This window comes from Balaenoptera musculus, chromosome 6 (genome assembly GCF_009873245.2).
Source record: "Balaenoptera musculus isolate JJ_BM4_2016_0621 chromosome 6, mBalMus1.pri.v3, whole genome shotgun sequence".
Classification (NCBI taxonomy): domain Eukaryota; kingdom Metazoa; phylum Chordata; class Mammalia; order Artiodactyla; family Balaenopteridae; genus Balaenoptera; species Balaenoptera musculus.
Window position 1 is genome coordinate 83,261,546 of NC_045790.1, and position 19,920 is coordinate 83,281,465.

Sequence of the window (19,920 nt, forward strand, 5' to 3'; positions counted from 1 at the left end):
GCTGCTGCCTGGGTAGCCTCGGAGCCCTCTACAGAAACTGTCCTGGCACTTAGGAAAAGGGACCTGGAGCTACTTAGAAGACCCTGAGAGGAATGAGAGGAGAAATTGCCTGTTTCTTGGTAGGAGGGAGGGCTGGTTGAGGAGAGGGGATGTAGGGATCTTTATTTAGATTCTGATGGCCCACCTGAGCCTCCCGCAGGGTCAAAGGCATGAGCCAGAACCCTGTGACAAGATCGCACAGGGACACAAGGAGCTCCTTGGATACAAGGAGCTCAGCCAAGTACATACACACTTGCAGGCGCTCTGAGAACTGTCCAGGTTACCCTGCCTCTCAGCCTTGTCTTTAAAATAGGAACAGTAAATACTAACATAGGAAGAGGTTTTGAGAGTGAAATAAAGTACTACATTTCATCGATTCTAAGGCATTTTTTTTTCTTTTTTTTTGGCCACGTGGTGCAGCTTGTGGGATCTTAGTTCCCTGACCAGGGATTGAACCTGGGCCCTTGGCAGTGCAAGTGCAGAGTCCTAACCACTGGACCACCAGGGAATTCCCTCTAAGGCAGGGGTCCCCAAACCCCGGGCCTGTTAGGAACCAGGCTGCACAGCAGGAGGTGAGCGGCAGGGGAGCGAGAGATGCTTCATCTGCCGCTCCCCGTTGCTCGCGTTACTGCCTGAACCATCTCCACCCCCCCCACCCCCCATCCGTGGAAAAATTGTCTTCCACAAAACCGGTCCCTGGTGCCAAAAGGTTGGGGACCGCTGCTCTAAGGCACTTTTTAAAAAATATTTAAACTTTTCTGAAATTAGGATGTCTCTTAAAATCAGAGCATCCTGCAGTTATGATTGGTAGCATTTGTCTTTCTTATTGGTTCATAAGAGAATGGTGTGTCTTCCAACCATTGGAAGACACACCATTAATTTTGATGAAAGCTTATAGACTGGAGATATGATAGCACTAAGGAATTGCTAACTTTTAAAGTGTTAACAATGATATTGTGTTCATTATGAAAAGAATCTTTATCTCTTAGATATATATATTGAAATATTTATGGATGCTGCGGTATGCTGGGTTTTGCTTAAAAATAGTCTGGGATGGGGGGAGTGGGTGAAGACAGGTGAATCAAGACCATGTGTTAAGGACCACTGAAGTTAGGTGAAAGGTTCACAGGACTTTCTTATACTGTTTTCTCTACTTCTTGCATGTTTGAAAATTTCCATAATAACATAAAAGGAAAAAAAAAGAATAAGTTGTGTACACAAAAGGCTTTTCCTCTGCTTTTTGTGGGACTGGGTCCCTCATTATTCAGGTCTCATCCTATATGTCACCTCCTGGAGGGGCCCTCCCTGATTACCTGTTCTGTGGTTGCCTCCATTCCCCCTTCCTACTCCCATCTGTAGTTGCTCTCTCTTTCATCCCCCTCCTTTTCTTCATAGCACCCTAACTTTCTGAAATTATTGATATGTTTGCTTATTTGATTATTGTTCCCCTGATTGTAAGCTCTGGGAAGCAGGGGCTTTGCCTATCTGGCACATAGTAGGTGATCAGGAAATGATCGGTGACTGACTGATGCAGGGCCCACTGCTACCGTGCCTGGCACGTGGTAGATAGTCAATAGATGTTGGTTTCACCCCTCACCCTGCTTGGTTCTCCATCTTTTTGATCTTGCACTTAGCTTATCTGTAAGACCTTCCCTTTCTGCCCCCGGAGGCTGGCCAGTCTTCAACATTTATCTTCTTCTCGCATTTCCACCCCATCCCTTGGTCTAGCCTTTAGCCAGGCCAGCCTTCAAACCCTGGTCCTTCTGGTGTCCCTTGTGGGTTTCTGTTCCTCCCCTATCTTGCTGTCAGCCATGTCCTGATTTCCAGGCACTGCCTACTCCCTGGGATGACACTGGGAGTTTGTCATCCATTACTCTGAGGAGAGAATTCTGTGTCACCCTGGAACCTTCTGTGCAAAGTAACAGAAAACCTACCAAAGAAAGAGGGAGCTAAATGGTTCTTATCACTGCTAGCCAAGCCCTAACCCCAGAGAGATGGGTGGGCTCAGCCCGCCCTTCACCACGAGACTGCCACAGAATGGAACGGGAGGGTGGGTGGTGGCAGTGGTATGGGGGCTGGGGGGTAGTCAGTGTTCTCTACAGAGCCCTTCCTGGAATGTTCACACATCCTAGCCATGGTTCCAGTTTATGCATTCAGTGCATCACCTTTGAAAGCATAGCCCCTGCTGGGATGCAGAGTAGGAAAGATGCTGGGAGAAGGTAGGGGGAGACTCAAGTGGTGGTGAGTTCTGGAGCACGGAGAGTGACACCTGCTGAAACGGAGACGTGGGCAAGGTGCTGGAGGAGCAAGGAGTGGCGAGCACCTGCCCCACACAGGTGTCCCCATGCTTTTCCTGAGAAGGCGGGGTGAGTTGTTCTTGAAAGAGGACAGAGAGTGTGCCAAGCAGGAAAGGGAGGAAAGGGCGCAGTCTGAGCAAAGACCTCAGTGGGATTGGAAAGGCGTGGACAGATGGGAGAGCTTTTGGGCGGGGAAAAGTGACAGTCCCCCTCCCTTCTGATTCTGCTGAGTTTGTACGTTGCACAAATCTGAAAATTGCTTTAAGGCTTAAAAACAGCATCTGCAGTTCAAGTTCGTTAAGTATTTAAAACCTTTTTAAAGAATCTGCTGGGGCTCTTAGTGGAACACGGGGTACTCTGGAAGATCCCAGCAGGCTATTTGCCATTCCCCAGGGGGAGGCCCCAGGACCGTGACCTATGTCCCCTTCATCACTCCATCCCCAGCACCAGCCTGGGCCTGGTACATACAGTCAACAGTGGGGTCTTGATTCCTGAAGTTGTGTTGTGTTCGCAGGTGCAAAGAGAAGAAATACAATTATGATCAGTTGCCCACGACATCTGTCATCATAACATTTTATAATGAAGCCTGGTCAACTCTCCTTCGGACAGTTTACAGTGTCCTCGAGACATCCCCAGACACTCTGCTAGAAGAAGTTATCCTTGTAGATGACTACAGCGATCGAGGTGAGCCCCTGACATGGGCTCTTGGAAGAGCCTGCCCTTCTCTGGCTGTGCCTGGGAGGCGAGAGTGTGACGTGGGACATATAGAACAGGCCGGGAAGGACAGGCTTCCTGCACCCCTCTGTGCCTGGCCTCTCCCCTCAGGGAGTTCAGAGCCAGGTGCGGGGAGGCAGACGTGATGGCAGAGGGCTTTACCACACGGTGCTATGGGACTCACCCTGCCTGGGTGCTCAGGAGGGGATGGTTGACCTTAATCTTGAAGGTTGGGTTTGCAGACAGCAAAGGTGGAGGGAGGCGTTTCAAGTGGAGGGCACAGAATATGGAAAGGCTTAGAGGTGCAGTGCTGTGTGGACTGTGTAGGATCTGCAAGTAGTTCAGGAAGGACAGAGGACCGGCTGCTTCAGTGAGTAGCAAGAGAGGAGCGGGGGTGGGGTGGGGGGAGAGGGCTCAGGCCTTCGACCCGAGGCCGAGGGGTTGGGGCTTTGTCCTGAGGGCAGGGAGAGCCAAGGCAGGATTTCAAGCAGGAGACCAGTTTTGCCCTTTGGGGAATCCCTCTAGGCTGGAGTGTGGAGAATGGGGTACTAAGGAGCTCTGCAGGGAGGCCAGGGGGCTGTGGAGGTGGGCCAGGTGGGAGATGGAGGCTTGGAGTCGGGTGGGAGGGGAGGGGAGGGCAGGGCAGGCGGGTGGGAGGAGGGATGCCCGGGAGGTGGCATCCATAGGCCCAGAAACTGGCTGAGGTGTGAGGCGGACCCTCGGGCTTCCGGCTTGGGTCTCCTGGTGAATGGTGATGCGGTCCCAATGCTAGAAAAGCCATTTAGGGCAGGAGGGGCAGGTCTGGCAGGGGGAGGGGGGCATTTGGCCTTGACCATGTTGAGTTTAGGATGAGATCAAAAAGGGGCAGCCTAGACAGAAGAACTGAAGCCAGGGAGAGGCATTCCATTGAAAGGGTGGTGGTTGTCCCTACAGACCTAACCAGTGACATGGGATCCAGCAATTCACATGCAGTCCAAGGCTGGCCCTTTATTATTCAGTGAACGTTTTTTCAGTGTGTGCTAGGTGCTGGGGATTCCGTGGGAAACAAGACAAATCCCTGCTCTCATAAAACTCACATTCTAGAGAGGTGGATGGAGATGGTCAATAAACATATAAAGAACATAACATAATATATACATCACATAGTACAACACAGTATAACATAGCATACCGTAATAGAACGTGATACTGTACCATAGCACGAGTAGGAAGTGCTCTGAAAGAATACTGGGAGCAGGAGAGCGAGTGGGGCTTGGGCACCAGGCCTACTTAGCTGGTGGAGGTCAGGGAGGCCTCTCTGAGGAGGTAGCCTTTAAGCCAGAAGCTACAGTGTGGAGAAGAAGGCAGCCCAGTGAAGGTCTGGGGAGAGGGGCCGGGCTGGAAGCAGCAGGTGCAGAAGCTGGAACAGCAGCCGTTCTCCAGGTCAGACCACCGGCTGGTGGAGGTTGACCTGGGGGATGAGGTTGCAGGGTGGGCGGGGCCAGATCAGGTGGGGCCTCGGAGGCCAATCTAAGGGGTTTAGCTTAAATAGGAGCCTGTTGGGAGCCACCTGAGGGCTATCGGGAGAGCTGGAAGGTCGCTAGGTCTTGGGGACTCACTGTGCTGCCCTGTGGAGCAAGGCTGACGTTGGGGGCAGACACGGATGGAAGGGGGAGGGGTGTAGGAGCTGCCGTGGCCTTGCCTGGCTGGGGTTAGCCGTGTCCATGGAGCGGTAGTCAGCCAGCACATCTTTGGCCACTAGCTGACGTGAGGGCAGCTAAGCTTAAGTGGGGGGAAATGTCACGGCCCTGCAAGAGGGAGAGCTGTGGGCTTGGTTGCTAGAGCCTGTTTCAAACCAAATCACCACCCCTGGACCACCCATCAGGGTAGAGCCACTGCTTATTGGGCACCTGCTGCTTCAGGCTCTGAGGCTGGTCTGTCTGACTTCAGAGCCTGGTGTATAGGTCCTAATTGGTGGGTGTGCCAGGCTGTTCTCACAGAGACTGAAAATAACAGTGATTTACATGAGATAAAAATTGATTTCTCGCTCACATCACAAATCTGGGGTAATAGTCTAGGGCAGGTGTGGCCCCTCCACGCTTTTAGGGCCCAGCTCCTCCTGCCCTTAGTCTCCTTCCTCTCGAGGATGGTGCACTGCCTCTGTCTGCATAGCCCAGGCTGGGTCTCCACCTCCTGCTCACTCCCGTCAGCAGAAGGGTTTCAAGGGGACTGGGAGCTACACCTGGAAGTTGCCCTCAGTCCCACTGAGTAGAACAGAGTCACCTGGCCACGCCTACCTGTGAGGGAGGCTAGGAACGCTGTCTCTATGGAGGGTGGCCATGTGCTCAGCTGAAAAGCATGGGGAGAGTGAGTCTTAGGGGAAGCTGGCATTCCCCATGGCAGCAGGCAAGCCCGGCTGGGGGTTGAGGCCTAGTGTAGCCTACAAGGTGCTGAATTCTGGGGTCAGGGGTCTTAGGCGAGCTTTACCATAACCCGTCATGGCACCTTGGGCAAGTCACTTGTCTTCTGAGCCTTAGTTTCTAATCTGTAAATGGGTTTATCTACACTAATACCAGAGACCTGTGGTGAGGAATAAATGAGATCATGTGTAGGACAGAACCCCATGTAGCAGCCAGCTTATAGTAGGCATGCATCTCCATTTCCTTTCCTCCCAGGGTTGTTTTCAATATGTCTGTGTAGACGCTGGTTCTGGGTCACACCGCATAGCCTAGAATCCCAGCTCCAACACTTTGCAGCCGTATAGGCTTGAGCAAGGAGCTTAACTAGTTTCAACCTTGTCTTCCAGCCCTGTAAAATGGCATAATAGTAGTTCTTACCTTTCAGGGTCATTGTTGAGGATTAAATGAGATGAAGGCGGTAGCTTGCTACATCAGGGCCTGGCCCATTGCTGGCACTTGTTCAACGATAGCTTCTGCTTTTATGAACTATTTAAAAAACTGCAACGTGCCAAAAACGTTTCAGAAATGTATTCATTCAGAAGCAAATATCAGATTATTTTCTCTTTATGGGATCAAGCAGCTGCTCAGCAGACAGGAATACAGTATGAAGCCCTTCCAGTACAGCTCAGTGCTCCCATAAATGTAAGGCTCTGTGGGGCCAAGACTTCCCCTCCCCATCGTGGTAATTTGTAAAGCCAGCAGGATGCCCCTCTCAGCGTGTATTGGAGGTAAGAAGTCCTGCCCTGCCCCCTCCCCCCACCCTTCCTGCAGGGTCAGTCTGAGCTGATGAGGGATGTCAGCGCCTTCCAGGATGGGGGAAGACAGTTCAGGCAGACAGAAAATTGATGCAGACCAAACCCATAATGAGTGCTGGGAGGCTGCGCCACAGTTTTCCTGTGTGTTCCCTGGGCACTGCCACTAATTAGCTTTGCTTGGGAAGTCACCTCCCTTATTCCTGCCATTAGCTTATATGCAGTTATATTTAGGGTTGAAAAAAAATCAACCAATGAATGTTTTTTGTTTTTTGTTTGAGTATCAAGAGTACTTAGGGAAACATTTCACAGACAACAAAGCAACTTAGAACATTTTACAAAGTTTTCCCTTCACTGATGATGAGGGGGACTTTGAGATGAAGCCCATGTTGATGTGGGGAGATTCTCTCATTTTTATTTTACCTGACTGGTTCTCACCTGCTTCCACCTACCCATCGAGAGGCATGAATCAGGGCCTCTAGTCCCAGAGCCTGTGTGTGGAGTTGGGAGTCCTGGGGCCAGCTCTAGCTGTGGGCACGTCCTTTCAACTCTTAAGGACTCATTTCCTCTCTTACAAAATGGGATAAGCATGTCCTCCTGACAAATTTTGGATTTGTTTAACAAGGATGGGCAGCTCTAGAAGAAAGCTCTGGAGGCAGCATTAAGCCTGTAGACTCGAGCCAGAGTCCCTGGGTTCACATCATGGCTCCTCAGCTCACTTGTCTGGGACCTCGGCACGTCACTTAGCCTCTCTGGCATCAATGTTCTCATTCATAAAATGGGGACAGTAGTAGTACTTACCTCATAGGGTTGTTATAAGACTCAGATGAGTTATATGAATCACTTGGACTGTAATTAGCACAGTAGGCTTTCTCATTTTGGCTGCCATTATTATTATTATTACTGTGTCAACTGAAATGTGCTTCTGAGAAAATTTGTGTTAATGTAATTATTATAAATAAAATTTATGTTAATATAATTCCATATAAATTAAAATTTTATGACGTATTGCATAATTAACATAAATGAACAAAGTTTATATTAACACGATTTTTTGGAAAATCGTGGTTGGATGGTTCTTGTGCTTTTTATTTAAATGTTCACAAGTCAAGGTAATTTTGGGAGGTAATAGCTTTATTGAGATACATCCACATGACACATTCAGTCATTTCAGGAGTACAGTTCAATGTGCGTGTGTTTTGAGCGGGAGCGTTTGGTGGTTCTGGAATCCTCCACCCCAACCTCCCTGGCCTTCAGGGGCTTCCAGCCTTGGTTCCGGGTGCGGTGAGGACGTCCCTGGTGCAGAGCAAAGGAGGCTCGTGTCTACTTAGTCTTCTTTTGGGGACAGGGAGGCCCTGGAAGGACACGGCTGGGGATGTGTGGCGGTGACCCTCGGTGTCCCGCTTGCCTCCCCAGAGCACCTGAAGGAACGCCTGGTCTCCGAGCTGGCCAGGCTGCCCAAGGTCCGCCTGATCCGCGCCAACAAGAGGGAGGGCCTGGTGCGGGCACGGCTGCTGGGGGCTTCCGCGGCCAAGGGCGACGTGCTGACCTTCCTGGACTGCCACTGCGAGTGCCACGAAGGGTGGCTGGAGCCGCTGCTGCAGAGGTGCGTGGACCGTCCGTGGGGGGGCGGGGGTGAGGGGGGGCCCTGACCAAACTGGCATGAGAGGCAGGGGCGCTGGGCTCAGATGCTCCTTGGGCAAAGCCTCTGTCCCTGGGCGTGGTAACAGTCCCTACCTCCTGGGGCTGTGGAGGCCGTTAAATGACTTAATACACGGACAGTGCTTAGAACATGCCAGCATGTGGGAGGTCCTAGATGAGTGTTTGCTTTTATTACTGCTTATTATACACGTTTATTGTAGAAAACTTAGTATGATCAACCAAGAAAAAAATATGGTCAATCACACAGAATTGCACTCCTGGATGGTATACATTTTGGTGTATTTCCTTCAAGCTGGGCTGACTTATTCATTACATGCAGTACCTACAATACCTACGGCCCACCCATGAAACTTTAAGGGACCCTCCCCAAAAAATTTATGTTAATTTCTTTTAAAATCGGAATGGAAAATGAATATCATAATAATGAATATATAATAATGAATCTAGCCTGGATTGTTTGTCTTTTTACCAATATAGTCATAAAATATTGTTTTAATATATTTTTTATAGAGTCATGAAAGTATAAATATGGCTGTATCTTCAAGGATATTTCCCCTGCTGTCCCACAGTCTCTTACACTCACCCTCCCACCTGCCCCTGGGCCTACTTTTGTTCTCTTCTCTTCTCTCTTTCCCTTTCCATCCTACTGATTCTGCATCAGGAGCTGAGCTGGCAAGCCCAGAGCTCCTCTGGGTGGGAGAGGAAAGTCTGGGGGGGTCTCTGTTTGGTCCCCTCCCTGTGGAGTGGGTGAAGGGCTGGGGGATCAGAGTCTGTGCATTTGGCAAACTGCTTTCCCTTGGCATCCAACGCTTGGTTGTCAGGGTCTGTTTGGAAGAGCTAGGGACCCCCTCGCCTCTCCTCCTGCATGAGACCGAGCTCTGCTCTGCCACTTCCTGCTGTCCCGGTCCTTTGCTGCCTCATTCTCCCCCTCAGCTCTGGTGAGCTTCACCCACAGAAAGGACTCAGGGTTCCTCAGGCCAGTGATGGACTCTGAGATTACTTAGAACATAGTGACAGCTAGGTGCTCACTCTGGAACCTGGACTAGTGAGTTCACCCTTCCCCCCTTCCCCCACTGTGCATACAGAGGGCTGCCTCTAGGCCTGTCTAAAGTCAGGGTAGGGGCACTTTTCCCCTTCAGCTGATTCATTAATGCCATCTAGAATTCCACTTCACTCCGTCCCACCCTTTGGAGAGAGTGAGGCAGCATTCCCCATAATCACGTCCTTGCTCCATACCTGGAGACAAAGGGATTCTCACCTGGTTACCCTTTAGAAATAACTGGGGAACCTTAAAAACTCCTGGACTATTTGGATCTGAATCTCTGGGGTGGATCCTGGCTTTCTGGATGTTTCAGAAGCTCCCTGAAGACTTGAGGGTGCACCAGAGTTGAGACACTGGAGCATAGACTGTCCCTCAGGTGGTCCCAACCAGGCACAGTAACCCCTTTCCTCCAGGGGCTTTTGGAAGTGGAAGATGTTTTTGGTTGTCACATCAACTGGGTAATGCTCCTGGCATTTTATAAGCTGCTGTTGATATCTGGGCAGAACCATTCTTTGCTGTGTAGGGCTGGACTGCACACTGCAGGATGTTTGGCATCCCTGGTGCCTGGCTCACAAGATGCCAGGAAACACTACCCAGTAACCACTGCTACTGGGCCTGCACGTTCTCTAACCATGATTTAGAATTCTTTACTCCAGTGCAGGCTCCCCCCGTTTTTCCCTCTCTTGTAAAAATTAGACTACCCATGGTTCCAACCAGCTGGACTGCAAGTCACAAGTTTATGATTTATAGGTCTCAAATTCCAGAGAACTGCCCCCAAAATGTAACCCAGAGAAATCTCGTGTTCACACATGGTTCAGTCTCAGTTCATGTTTCCTGGTGTGCTGTCAAATGCAGAGAAACACAGTCTGGAAGCCTGCTGAAGGATGGCTGGGCTTGTAAGAATGATTGTGGAGAGAACTGCTGAAGACTACGCACAGGCTGATGCTTGCAAAAGGAAATTATCACATTTTCCACTACGTGTAACATTTAATAATAAAAAAGGTTAAAAGAAAAATATAGCAGTAGTTCCGGGTTCTCTGCCAGCCTCTTACAAACATTCCTGTAGGGAGTCCACATTAACCTATGAGTAGGTATATTTTTCCAGTGTAACCCAAGAGGCAACGGCTCTAAGCGGTTAGGTGACAATGCTAATGTTACACAGCAAATAAGAGGCAGGATTAAAATTTATTTTCTAACTCCAAAGCAGACCTTTTGGTCTGGGCGCATCTCTGTTCATAGGGAGATAATTATTTCTTGACTTGAAAATGTTTCATTTTAATTAAATGAAGAAATCTCTTGCAGTCTTCAGAAACTGAAAATGTGCTTTCCATTTTAAAATTTAGCTTTAATTTTGACATCATGACTTTCATAGAGGGATTCAAATTTAACCAGAATATCCCTAGATGGAATCAGAATATTAAAGCTATGGGACTTTTCATATCAGAGCCAGAGTCCTAGCTCCCTGCCTCCCCCCACCGCCCAGCAGCCCCCTTTTGCTCACCTGCCTGGGCTGACTTGGCTGTAGACCCCTGGAATAAGAGAAGCAGGCCTTTCTCAGACAGGTGTTCCTCCTTCTAGTGGAAGGCTAAGGAGAATTAATTCTCAGGTTTCCTAGTTGTCCTCCTGCTGCCTGTACACAATGGAGCAACGGGCTGTTCTGACTGTTTTCAGGATCCATGAAAAGGAGTTGGCAGTGGTGTGCCCTGTGATCGATGTGATCGACTGGAACACCTTCGAGTACCTGGGGAACGCTGGGGAGCCCCAGATTGGCGGTTTCGACTGGAGGCTGGTGTTCACGTGGCACGTGGTTCCCGAGAGGGAGAGGATCCGCATGCGGTCCCCCATCGATGTCATCAGGTCAGGGGTTGACTTCTCTGAGCGTGCCTTCTCTGAGCATGCATCTGGCCAACTTGTCAGTGAAGGCCCTCAGGAGGGATGGTTAGCTGTTGCCTCTCCTTTCTTTTTCCAGAGTATTTGTTTACTTTTATTAAAAATCATTGCTATATATGTGGATTTTATATTGGTGTATATATATATATATATTTTTTAAATTTATTTTAAAAATTGTGGTGAAATATGTATAACATAAAGTTTACCATTTTAACCATTTTTTAAATGCACAATTCACTAGATCAGGCACATTCACAATATTGTAGAACCATCACCTCCACATATTTCCAGAACTTTTTCATCAACCTAAATAGAAACTCTATACCTGTTAAGCAATAATTCCCTTTCCTCCCCTCCTCCAGCCCCCGGTAACTTCTACTCTACTTTCCATCTCTATGGATTTCCCTATTTTATGTACATCATATAAGTAGAATCACACAATATTTGTCCTTTTGTGTCTGGCTTCTTTTCCTTAACAAAGTATTTTCAAGGTCCTTCTAGAACTTCATTCCTTTTAATGGCTGAATAATATTCCATTGTGTATGCGTCCACATTTTATTTATCCATCTGTCTGTTGATGGACACTTGGGTTATTTCCACTTTTTGGTTATTGTAAATAATGCTGCTGTGAATAGCGGTACACTGTTATCTGTTTGAGTGCCTGTTTTCAGTTCCCTGGGGTATATACCTAGGACTGGACTTGCTGTGGTAATTCCATGGCTAATAGTTTGAGGACACACCGTCAGGCTCCTTCTGAGCTGCGGGGACGAGTAGACCTGGGGGTACAGGGGCCAGCTTTGGCCAGTGGGTGAGCCCGGGTCTGAGAAGAGGAGGCTCAGGCGGTGCTGGGTTGCCCTCATTCTTGAGGTGTTGACGTCATAGTCTGGCTTCTTCCTCTCCTTCCAAGTTGAGCACCAGATGGGAGACAGATGTGGGAGTCAGGCCGGTGGAGGTCGGACTTCAGCTTTATCACTGGGGTGTTGACCCAGAAGTGGTGTCGTAGATCTGCACCCATGTTTGGCAGCTGGCCTTCTGAATCCTTCCACCTGAGTCCAGACCTTGAGATGACCCAGTGCTGGCTGGAGAGGAACGACTGTGGAGACGGTGTTGAGAGACAGGGCTGGAGAGGTGAATGGGGCCAAGTCATATCCAGCCTTGAAGGCCAAGGAAAGGGGTTTGGACTTTACTGTGGGTGTTCAGAAGCCACTGAAGGGATTTGAGCTGGAAGTGACCTTATTTTAGCCTGTTGCCTTCTTTAAAGTCTGTGCTGGATGCCACATGATGGGGGGTGGGGGCCTGGAGGGGGTGGAGCTGCAGGTAGGGGCACCACTGGGAGGCGTTGCAGTCTTCCAGCTCAGAGATGATGGTGCAGGAGAAGATGGAGGGACATGGTGGACTCCAGAGACTTTGTGGTGGGAAAATTGGGAGGAATTGAATGGGAATGAGGGGAGGAGGACTCAAGGATGACATGTAGGCTTCTGTGGGAGCCCTGAGGGGCGGCATGCTGCCCAACCCCTCATGTAGCAGGTTTGGAAACTGAGGCACCAAGTAGGAAGGATCATATCAAGGGTCACATATGCAGCCTGTGACACTGACACGAACTGCCCCCCCATACACACGCACACACGCACGCACGCACATGCTCAGGGACATTGTGGCCAGCTATCCTTCCCCTCCCGTAATATCCTTGGGCCTCAGTTTTCTCACTTGTGAAATAGGTATGAATATATCCACCCTACCTATTTCCTAGCCTTTAGGATGAACACACATGAAAATGCTTTGTAGCCTAGAACCTTCTCTTCCATAGTCTTGCTGTCCTGTTCTCATTGGCCCAGAGCTTGGAGTGCAGGAAAAGCCAATACTTTGTCAAGGCCCGGAAGCACTACTGGAGGATCTTAACATTTTGAACTATTAGGCTCTTCATGTTATATATTTCCCCATTTTTTAATTTATTCCTCTGCATCTCTGTGGTGTGTTGACCCTATAGCTTTCTGCGGGGGTAGGATGGAAGCCTTGGGCCATTTCTGAAACCAGTGCCGTCTCCTAGATGAACCCGGCAGGGAGAAAACAGGGCTGGCTGAGGCAGCAGGCCAGAGCTGGCCGTGTGGGTCCTGGAGGGGAGGCCATTCCAGCAGGAGAGGCTCAAGCCCTTGGGGAGCTTTAAGATGCCAGAGTGGCCTCTACTGGCCCCTAAAGGACATCTGTGAGGGCTGCACTGTGACTGCATGAGCAAGGCCACCGTACCCTTACTCCTGCCACCCTCTGAGAGCCTGGTCTCTCTCTGCTCATCTCTCCTTGTTGTCTGTGCTCCTAGAAGTACAAGGGTTTCTCTCACCCGTAGGCCTTTGCTCATGCTCCTGTCTTCTCGGAGGACCATTCCATTCCTCTTCTTGGCTCACTCCCCTTTGTGCTGCAGACCGTGCCTCCTCTGAGAAGCTTAGTCCTACCCGCCCCCCTCCGCATCTCATGGCTGCTTCTGCGTTCCCGCTGGGCCCTAGGTTGGCCTTAGTCATCCCACACCTTGCTCTGTGCTTGCCTGGTGAGGTGTCTGCGAGCTTCCCCAGGGCAGGGGCTATGGGTCACGTCTGTGCCTCCAGCCCAGTTCAGCACCAGGCACAGAGCGTGAACTCAGGGTATGCTTATGTGGATGAATGGACTCCAGGCTTGTGGTGAGAAGGGATTCAACTAACTGTGATGGTTTCCTGCTGCTTACCTTGAATTATGATTCACACGCTTCTAGGTCTCCAACCATGGCTGGTGGGCTGTTTTCCGTGAGTAAGAAATATTTTGAATACCTGGGGTCTTATGATACAGGAATGGAAGTTTGGGGCGGAGAAAACCTCGAATTCTCCTTTAGAGTAAGTATTCCAGTCTTCTGTTTGGACTCATTCTTAACCTGTTCTCTTTCTCTCTGGGAAGGATGTATTTGCTAGGAGAGCCTGGTGGACTTTTCCTCCATATTGGCAGTTTATCCAACGATCCTCAAAGATGACAGTGGCACACATATCCTGTAATCACGCCTGTCTTCTTGTGTAAACTTTTTAAAAAAATACACTTTTAATAGATTTGGGGCTGGAAAGGGTCTTGCAAGTCTCACCTAGTTCTTTCCTCTCACTCCACAAAGGGGAGGGACAGAGGCCGGAGGCGGGTAGTGACTGGCTGAAGGTCACTCAAAGAGTGCCTGGCAGAGACTGGACCAAAACACAGGTCCCTGCCTCCTGATCCCATGTTTTGGAGCCTTGATTTGCTTGACTGCTTGATAAAGTAGCCTCTTTATTTGGCACAGTGACTTTCAAACTTTGACACATAGAAGAATTGTTAGGGAAACTTGTTAAAAATGCAGATTAACAGGCATGGTCTCTGGAAAGTCAGATTTGATAGATTTACGGTAGGGACTGGGAATCTGCCTTTTGTAATGAGCCCATCTATTGATTCTGCTGCATGTGATCCACAGATGCCCCTTTGGGAAATCCCAAGCATTTGGGTGGATTTTCTAGTTAACTGAATCTTGCATTTTAAGTATCGAAACCTTATGTCGATGTTCGTGCTTTTAAATGGAAAATTTAAAACTTTACAAATATTTTATATGGTTTCCTGCTTTAAAAGAGTTAATAAACAAGGCTTTGACTCTCCACTGAAGACTCACCCCCACCCCCCATTATAAGCACCAGATGCTATCCTTGGTCATACATCCAGGGGACAGTGGGGGTATTCACAGCCGTTTGCCCCAGCATGAAAAGGCTCCAGATGACTCCACCTGCTGAGTTTTGGGGTGTGCTTTTAATGGTCTTTCTACCTCTTCCCCAGGTGTCAGGCTGCTCTGTCTGCCTCTAGAAGCTCTTCCTGTCCCCCTTCCAAACCTCTCTTCTTACTTGCTGCTTTCCTATCTTCTGTGGCTAGGAGACCAGGTAATCAGCCTGTGCTTTACATAATAAGTAAGTAAGTAAGTTCCCAGCGAGGTCCACTGTGGGTGCTCCTAGGAGTCAAGTGCATGAGCCTTAGTGCATGGACTTTGGGGTCTGGATTCCGATGGCTTAGTTGTCTTTGGGGCTGCTTTCTTGCTCTTTGACTGCATCCTGTGTCCTGAGTATGCTGGGGGAGTGGCCCCCTGCCCCATGGAGGGTGAGGCCTTGGCAGTGTTCACCATGACCTCCGTGTGTCCAGCTTCCTTGCTCTGGGCGTTGTGGACCTGCAGCTGACTTCCCACTCACTCCCCACCCCACACCTCCTCCCCGCTCTGTGTACAGATCTGGCAGTGCGGGGGGACCCTGGAGACACACCCGTGTTCGCACGTTGGCCACGTTTTCCCCAGGCAAGCTCCCTACTCCCGCAACAAGGCTCTGGCCAACAGTGTCCGCGCAGCTGAAGTGTGGATGGATGAATTTAAAGAGCTCTACTACCATCGCAACCCCCAGGCCCGCTTGGTGAGTTCCCCGGCCTACCCACGCTCCATCTGGCTGCATCCGAACAATAGCAGCTAATTCTGTCCTCCTACCATAGTGGATCTAGTTCCAGAAATAGAGAGGAAATTGGGTGCTCATGACACTTGTATGGGAAAACTTTATTCCTTCTCTTACAGTAACAACAGACAGTTGATTCTCACTATTCGCAGTAGTTACTGCTCCATACAGTCACTGCAGTCCCTGAATTTGGAACCAACTACTGAGCCATTGCTCGTGGGGGAAGTACAGGGTTAGATTCCTGCAAACCTCTCGCAGGTGGACTTTTTTGTCGATCGATCAATGCATAACTTGGTTTTATGTGTGTTTCTGTTTAAATAATTTATTTAATATACACTGTTGATGGGCTACATTGAACTCACGCCCAAGTGAAGCTCATACAATGCACCTATTTTCTCCCTCCAGCACATCATAGCCTTCTTGCACTAGGAACACTGGACAGCACTTCAGCGCTACGCTTGGGGGCCATTTAAAACAGTGAAATCACCAACACAATGCAGAACAATCTGAAAACTGTGCCACTAAATAGACCATGAACAGGACACTTGCTTTCAGGACAAGAGCTGAGACATGACCTCAGCTGGGAACGTGCACACTGGGTGACTGTCATGTTTGAGAATGACTGAAAGCGTGAAGACACCACAAGTGTTGATTTTGGGGTTACAAATACATTTTAGCAAAGAGCCCCACTGCCTCTGACAGGCCACCTCTGCACACCCCAGGACAGGGGTCCCACTTACCTGTGTTCACATAACTAAGGGGCCACGTGGCAAGACAAGAAGGTCTGCCCCAAGACCTCTCTCCTGGCCACTTGATGAAACTCTCTTCTTGTGAATCCTTATAGCAGCCCTTCAGGGTAGCTCTGAAATTTTCATTTTATAGGTGAGAACACTGAAGCTCAGAGAGAGAGTGATTTAAGGAACTTGCCCAAAGCCTCGTAGCTGATGCGGGTAGAACTGGGTCCACCCCAGTGGATCTCTTTCTGCTCTGCGGAACTCTCGGGACCCTCACCCTGACCTCCCCTTTGGTCTGTCTCTGCCTCTGGGCTCCAGGGTCATTGTTTCCTCTCTCTTGCCCAGGGCTGCAGGGTAGAAACATCTGCTTTTCCCTGTCACCCAGTCTGAAACCCACAGATCCCTCTTCCTGATGGTTCCCAAAGAATAATATGTTAGAAAGAGGGGCACTGCATGCACCTTTTGTCTGAATGACCAGTGGCCATGTGTTGAGATGGATATTTGGTTGAAGATGAGGGCATAGTGACTCTCGTCAAAGAATGAACTTCTGGGAAATAAGGAGAAATTTGAAATTTTATTCAAATGTTTTTCCTTATCATTACCATTTTGTTAAATGTTTAACTTGTCAAATTTTAATAGTTGAACATCATAATGCAAGGACAGTCATATCTTTGCACTCAGCATTGCTCTTGTGGTTGCACATTTGCTGTGCTGAATAGATGCTTGCTTTATTTAATTATTCAGAAGTTCTTAATCATTGGTTTTGTCCATAAAACTAAACTTCTACAAGTATTTATTATTGCAGCATTTTGCTCTTACTATCCGAAGAATATATTTAGACTTCAATAGATTGGTCATATAAGGTTTTCATTCATAATTACCTCTAGAATACTTACCTATGTTTGGAAGTGAGTGTTCAGGTATCAGTGGTGAATCAGAACATTATAACATACGTGTGCTACTGACTTGTTCCTGGTCTGTGATCACACGCTCATGGATGACACATGGGGCCAGGGATGCTGGTGCAGCCGCAGAATTCAGCTCCCTGTCCCATCTGCAGGTGCTTTGTGTTATTCCTTCCTGTACCTGGCCACACCTCCCTGCAGTGAGAGCACCTGGGGGTGTCATTGTTTGTGCAGCAGTCTCTCCTCCTAAGGTGCTGCAACTATGTCTGAGGCCGTTCCTTATCCTCTGTGCCCCGTGCAGGCTGCGCACACAATAGGTGCTCAATAAAAGCTTACTGAGTGAGTGAGAGAGGGGCTTTGATAGGAAGCGCCATGGCCTGCAGGGGCTCACCGTTTTGTCATTTTCTCAGGAACCCTTTGGGGATGTGACAGAGAGGAGGCAGCTCCGTGCAAAGCTCCAGTGTAAGGACTTCAAGTGGTTCTTGAATACCGTGTATCCAGAACTGCACGTGCCTGAGGACAGGCCTGGCTTCTTCGGGATGGTGAGCGATGTGGGCCCATGCTGGGCAGGGTGCTCCTGGCCTCCAGGTCTGATTGACGAACCTGTGAAAGAAAGACCCCTTCATGGCGACATGGCGACAGCTGGCCTCTCCCCCACCCCTCCTCCCTTTTCATCCACTGTCCTTCCTTCTCCCCTTGAGTCTCTGGGCCTCAGGTCCAGAATGTCAGCACTGGAAGCATCTCAGAGTTGGTGAGTACAGCCTCCTAGTTTACAGATGGAAACTGAGGCTTGGGAACTTGGTGTTCCCAAGTCCTATTTTTTTATACTAACTCCTATCACATGACTTCAAGTCTCAATAACTGGACCAGTTACTAATTCCCAACTCAGGGATCCACAAAAGCAGTAGTAGAGAAGGAGAGTCACTTGTGTTATTTCAAAAAACCTAAAAGAAATGTTGTTGGGATGAGGTCAACTAAAATGTCCAGCACCTTTGGCTTTTGCTTGAAACTCCACCAACTTGGGGAGGCCTCCTCTTCTGTGTTGTGTTCATCAGAAGAGCTGTGTTCCATTCTGGAAGTCTTGATAAATACAAAGCAGGGTATTGGTGTGTTCATTTCAGTTAGCAATATGAAAATGTTCAAACATACAGAAATGCAGAGAGAGTGGTGTAATGAACCCTGTGCCTGAGATTCTACAATTACCAAGATTTTGCCTCTCTTGCTTTCCCTCTTCTCTGCTCCACCCTCCCACTGACAGTGTGATACTGATGAGGTTTAAGATTTCTTGCAGCTCTATTTATTTATAAAATATATTTCACTAAGGAGGTGTAGTCAAACATACTATGCTCTAAAGTCATTCAAAATAATTCTCTATGTCTATCACCAACTTGATATAGTTAGCTTAATCAATCTGTTTTAATCTTTAGGGGTTTCTCCTTTATTTTCTTCTTTTTTAGTTTTTTTTGTAGTTTCTTTGGTAGACCACATCTTTTGAACATAGAGAGCTGATTTGAGGTTGAGGTTCTTTGGTGGTCAAGAGTGGGGACAACTTGGCTTAATGACATTTGAGTTCTTCTAAATATAAGATGCTCTGATTATTCACATCTCCTGTTCCCAGGTTCCTTCACAAGCAAAGGGACATCAAGAACATGCTGGTCTGTGTTTTATGAGCTAGTGGATTGTGGATTCTTCTTTCTATATGGCTGAGTCTTATCCTCAGGACCAGGCTAGTCAAAGGTGGACAAGGGCCAGGGCAAGAGTGGGGTTCAGAAGGAGGTTCTTTAAACTCTCCAGAAAGGGATTTGCAAGATGTTTGAGTCTTTCTCTGGAGACTCCTGGAAGGGAGGAGGGAGCATGGAACCTCCCATGGTTTTTTGCTCTTAGAATGATTAAAGGGATTTAGATCCAAAAGTACCTTAGAGATGACATTAGATTAGGCAATGTTGAGTGATGGAGAGAGCACTGGACTTGGAGTCTGAGGTCCTGGATTCAAGACTCAGGTATCTCCGCTTACCTGTTGTGTGACTTTGTGTGTGAATCATTGGCTCTGTATTATGCTGTTCCTGTAATCTACAATGATGGACTTCTGATCTGTGGAATGCCGAGTCTCTCAATTGGGGTGTCCTTTGCAGATGCGCAATAGCAGGAGCTCCTTGGTACATACGCAAGGTGACAATCCAGCTGTGTTTGGCCTAGTGCAGTAATAAGGCTGCACTAATGAGACATGAGGTGGTATGAGCTCTCAGGACATAAAGAGTTCATCTCTCTGCTCCTCAGGTGTATCCTCTTAAAATGGAGGTTATGATTCCTGCCTGTGGTATAGAATGGGTAAAACTAGAAATGGCAGGGGCTCTTAGCAATGAGTCCAGTTCTTGAGGCAGCCACTCCTCTTACTCCATTTACCCGCCCTCACAGCCTTAGGTGGAATCTGGACTAAAACGCCTTTATGTTTTGTTTAGCTCCAGAACAAAGGACTAAAAGATTACTGCTTTGACTATAACCCTCCCAATGAACACCAGATCACAGGACATCAGGTCATTCTGTACCACTGTCATGGGATGGGTCAGAACCAGGTAGGTGCTGCTGCTTTTTTTTTTTTTTTTTAAACATCTTTATTGAAGTATAATTGCCTTACAATGGTGTGTTAGCTTCTGCTTTATAACAGAGTGAATCAGTTATACATATACAATATGTTCCCATTTCTCTTCCCTCTTGCATCTCCCTCCCTCCCACCCTCCCCATCCCACCCCTCTAGGTGGTCACAAAGCACCGAGCTGATCTCCCTGTGCTATGCGGCTGCTTCCCACTAGTTATCTGTTTTACATTTGGTAGTGTATATATGTCCATGACACTCTCTTACCCTGTCACTTCTCACCCCACCCCCTCCCCATATCCTCAAGTCCATTCTCTAGTAGGTCTGTGTCTTTATTCCCGTCTTGCCACTAGGTTCTTCGTGGCCTTTTTTTTTTTTTCCTTAGATTCCGTAT

General features: G+C 48.5%; 1 protein-coding gene and 1 non-coding gene across 3 annotated transcripts in view; one reads left to right on the forward strand and one right to left on the reverse strand.

Moving 5' to 3' along the window:
- Positions 1-19,920, forward strand: part of GALNT12 (polypeptide N-acetylgalactosaminyltransferase 12) — a 58,053-nt gene that overhangs the window by 11,099 nt on the left and 27,034 nt on the right. For both annotated transcript variants that reach the window (XR_005020450.1, XM_036856819.1), the window contains exons 2-8: positions 2,851-3,020; positions 7,657-7,846; positions 10,616-10,801; positions 13,575-13,692; positions 15,082-15,258; positions 17,344-17,475; positions 19,393-19,506. Coding sequence is in view for 1 of the 2 variants with exons in the window: in XM_036856819.1 (XP_036712714.1) it covers positions 2,851-3,020; positions 7,657-7,846; positions 10,616-10,801; positions 13,575-13,692; positions 15,082-15,258; positions 17,344-17,475; positions 19,393-19,506 (1,087 nt within the window). In the remaining variant the exon portion in view is untranslated. The remainder of the gene's footprint in view (positions 1-2,850; positions 3,021-7,656; positions 7,847-10,615; positions 10,802-13,574; positions 13,693-15,081; positions 15,259-17,343; positions 17,476-19,392; positions 19,507-19,920) is intronic.
- TRNAA-UGC lies at positions 475-547 on the reverse strand. Its single transcript has one exon. It is a non-coding gene; the product is annotated as a tRNA-Ala (tRNA).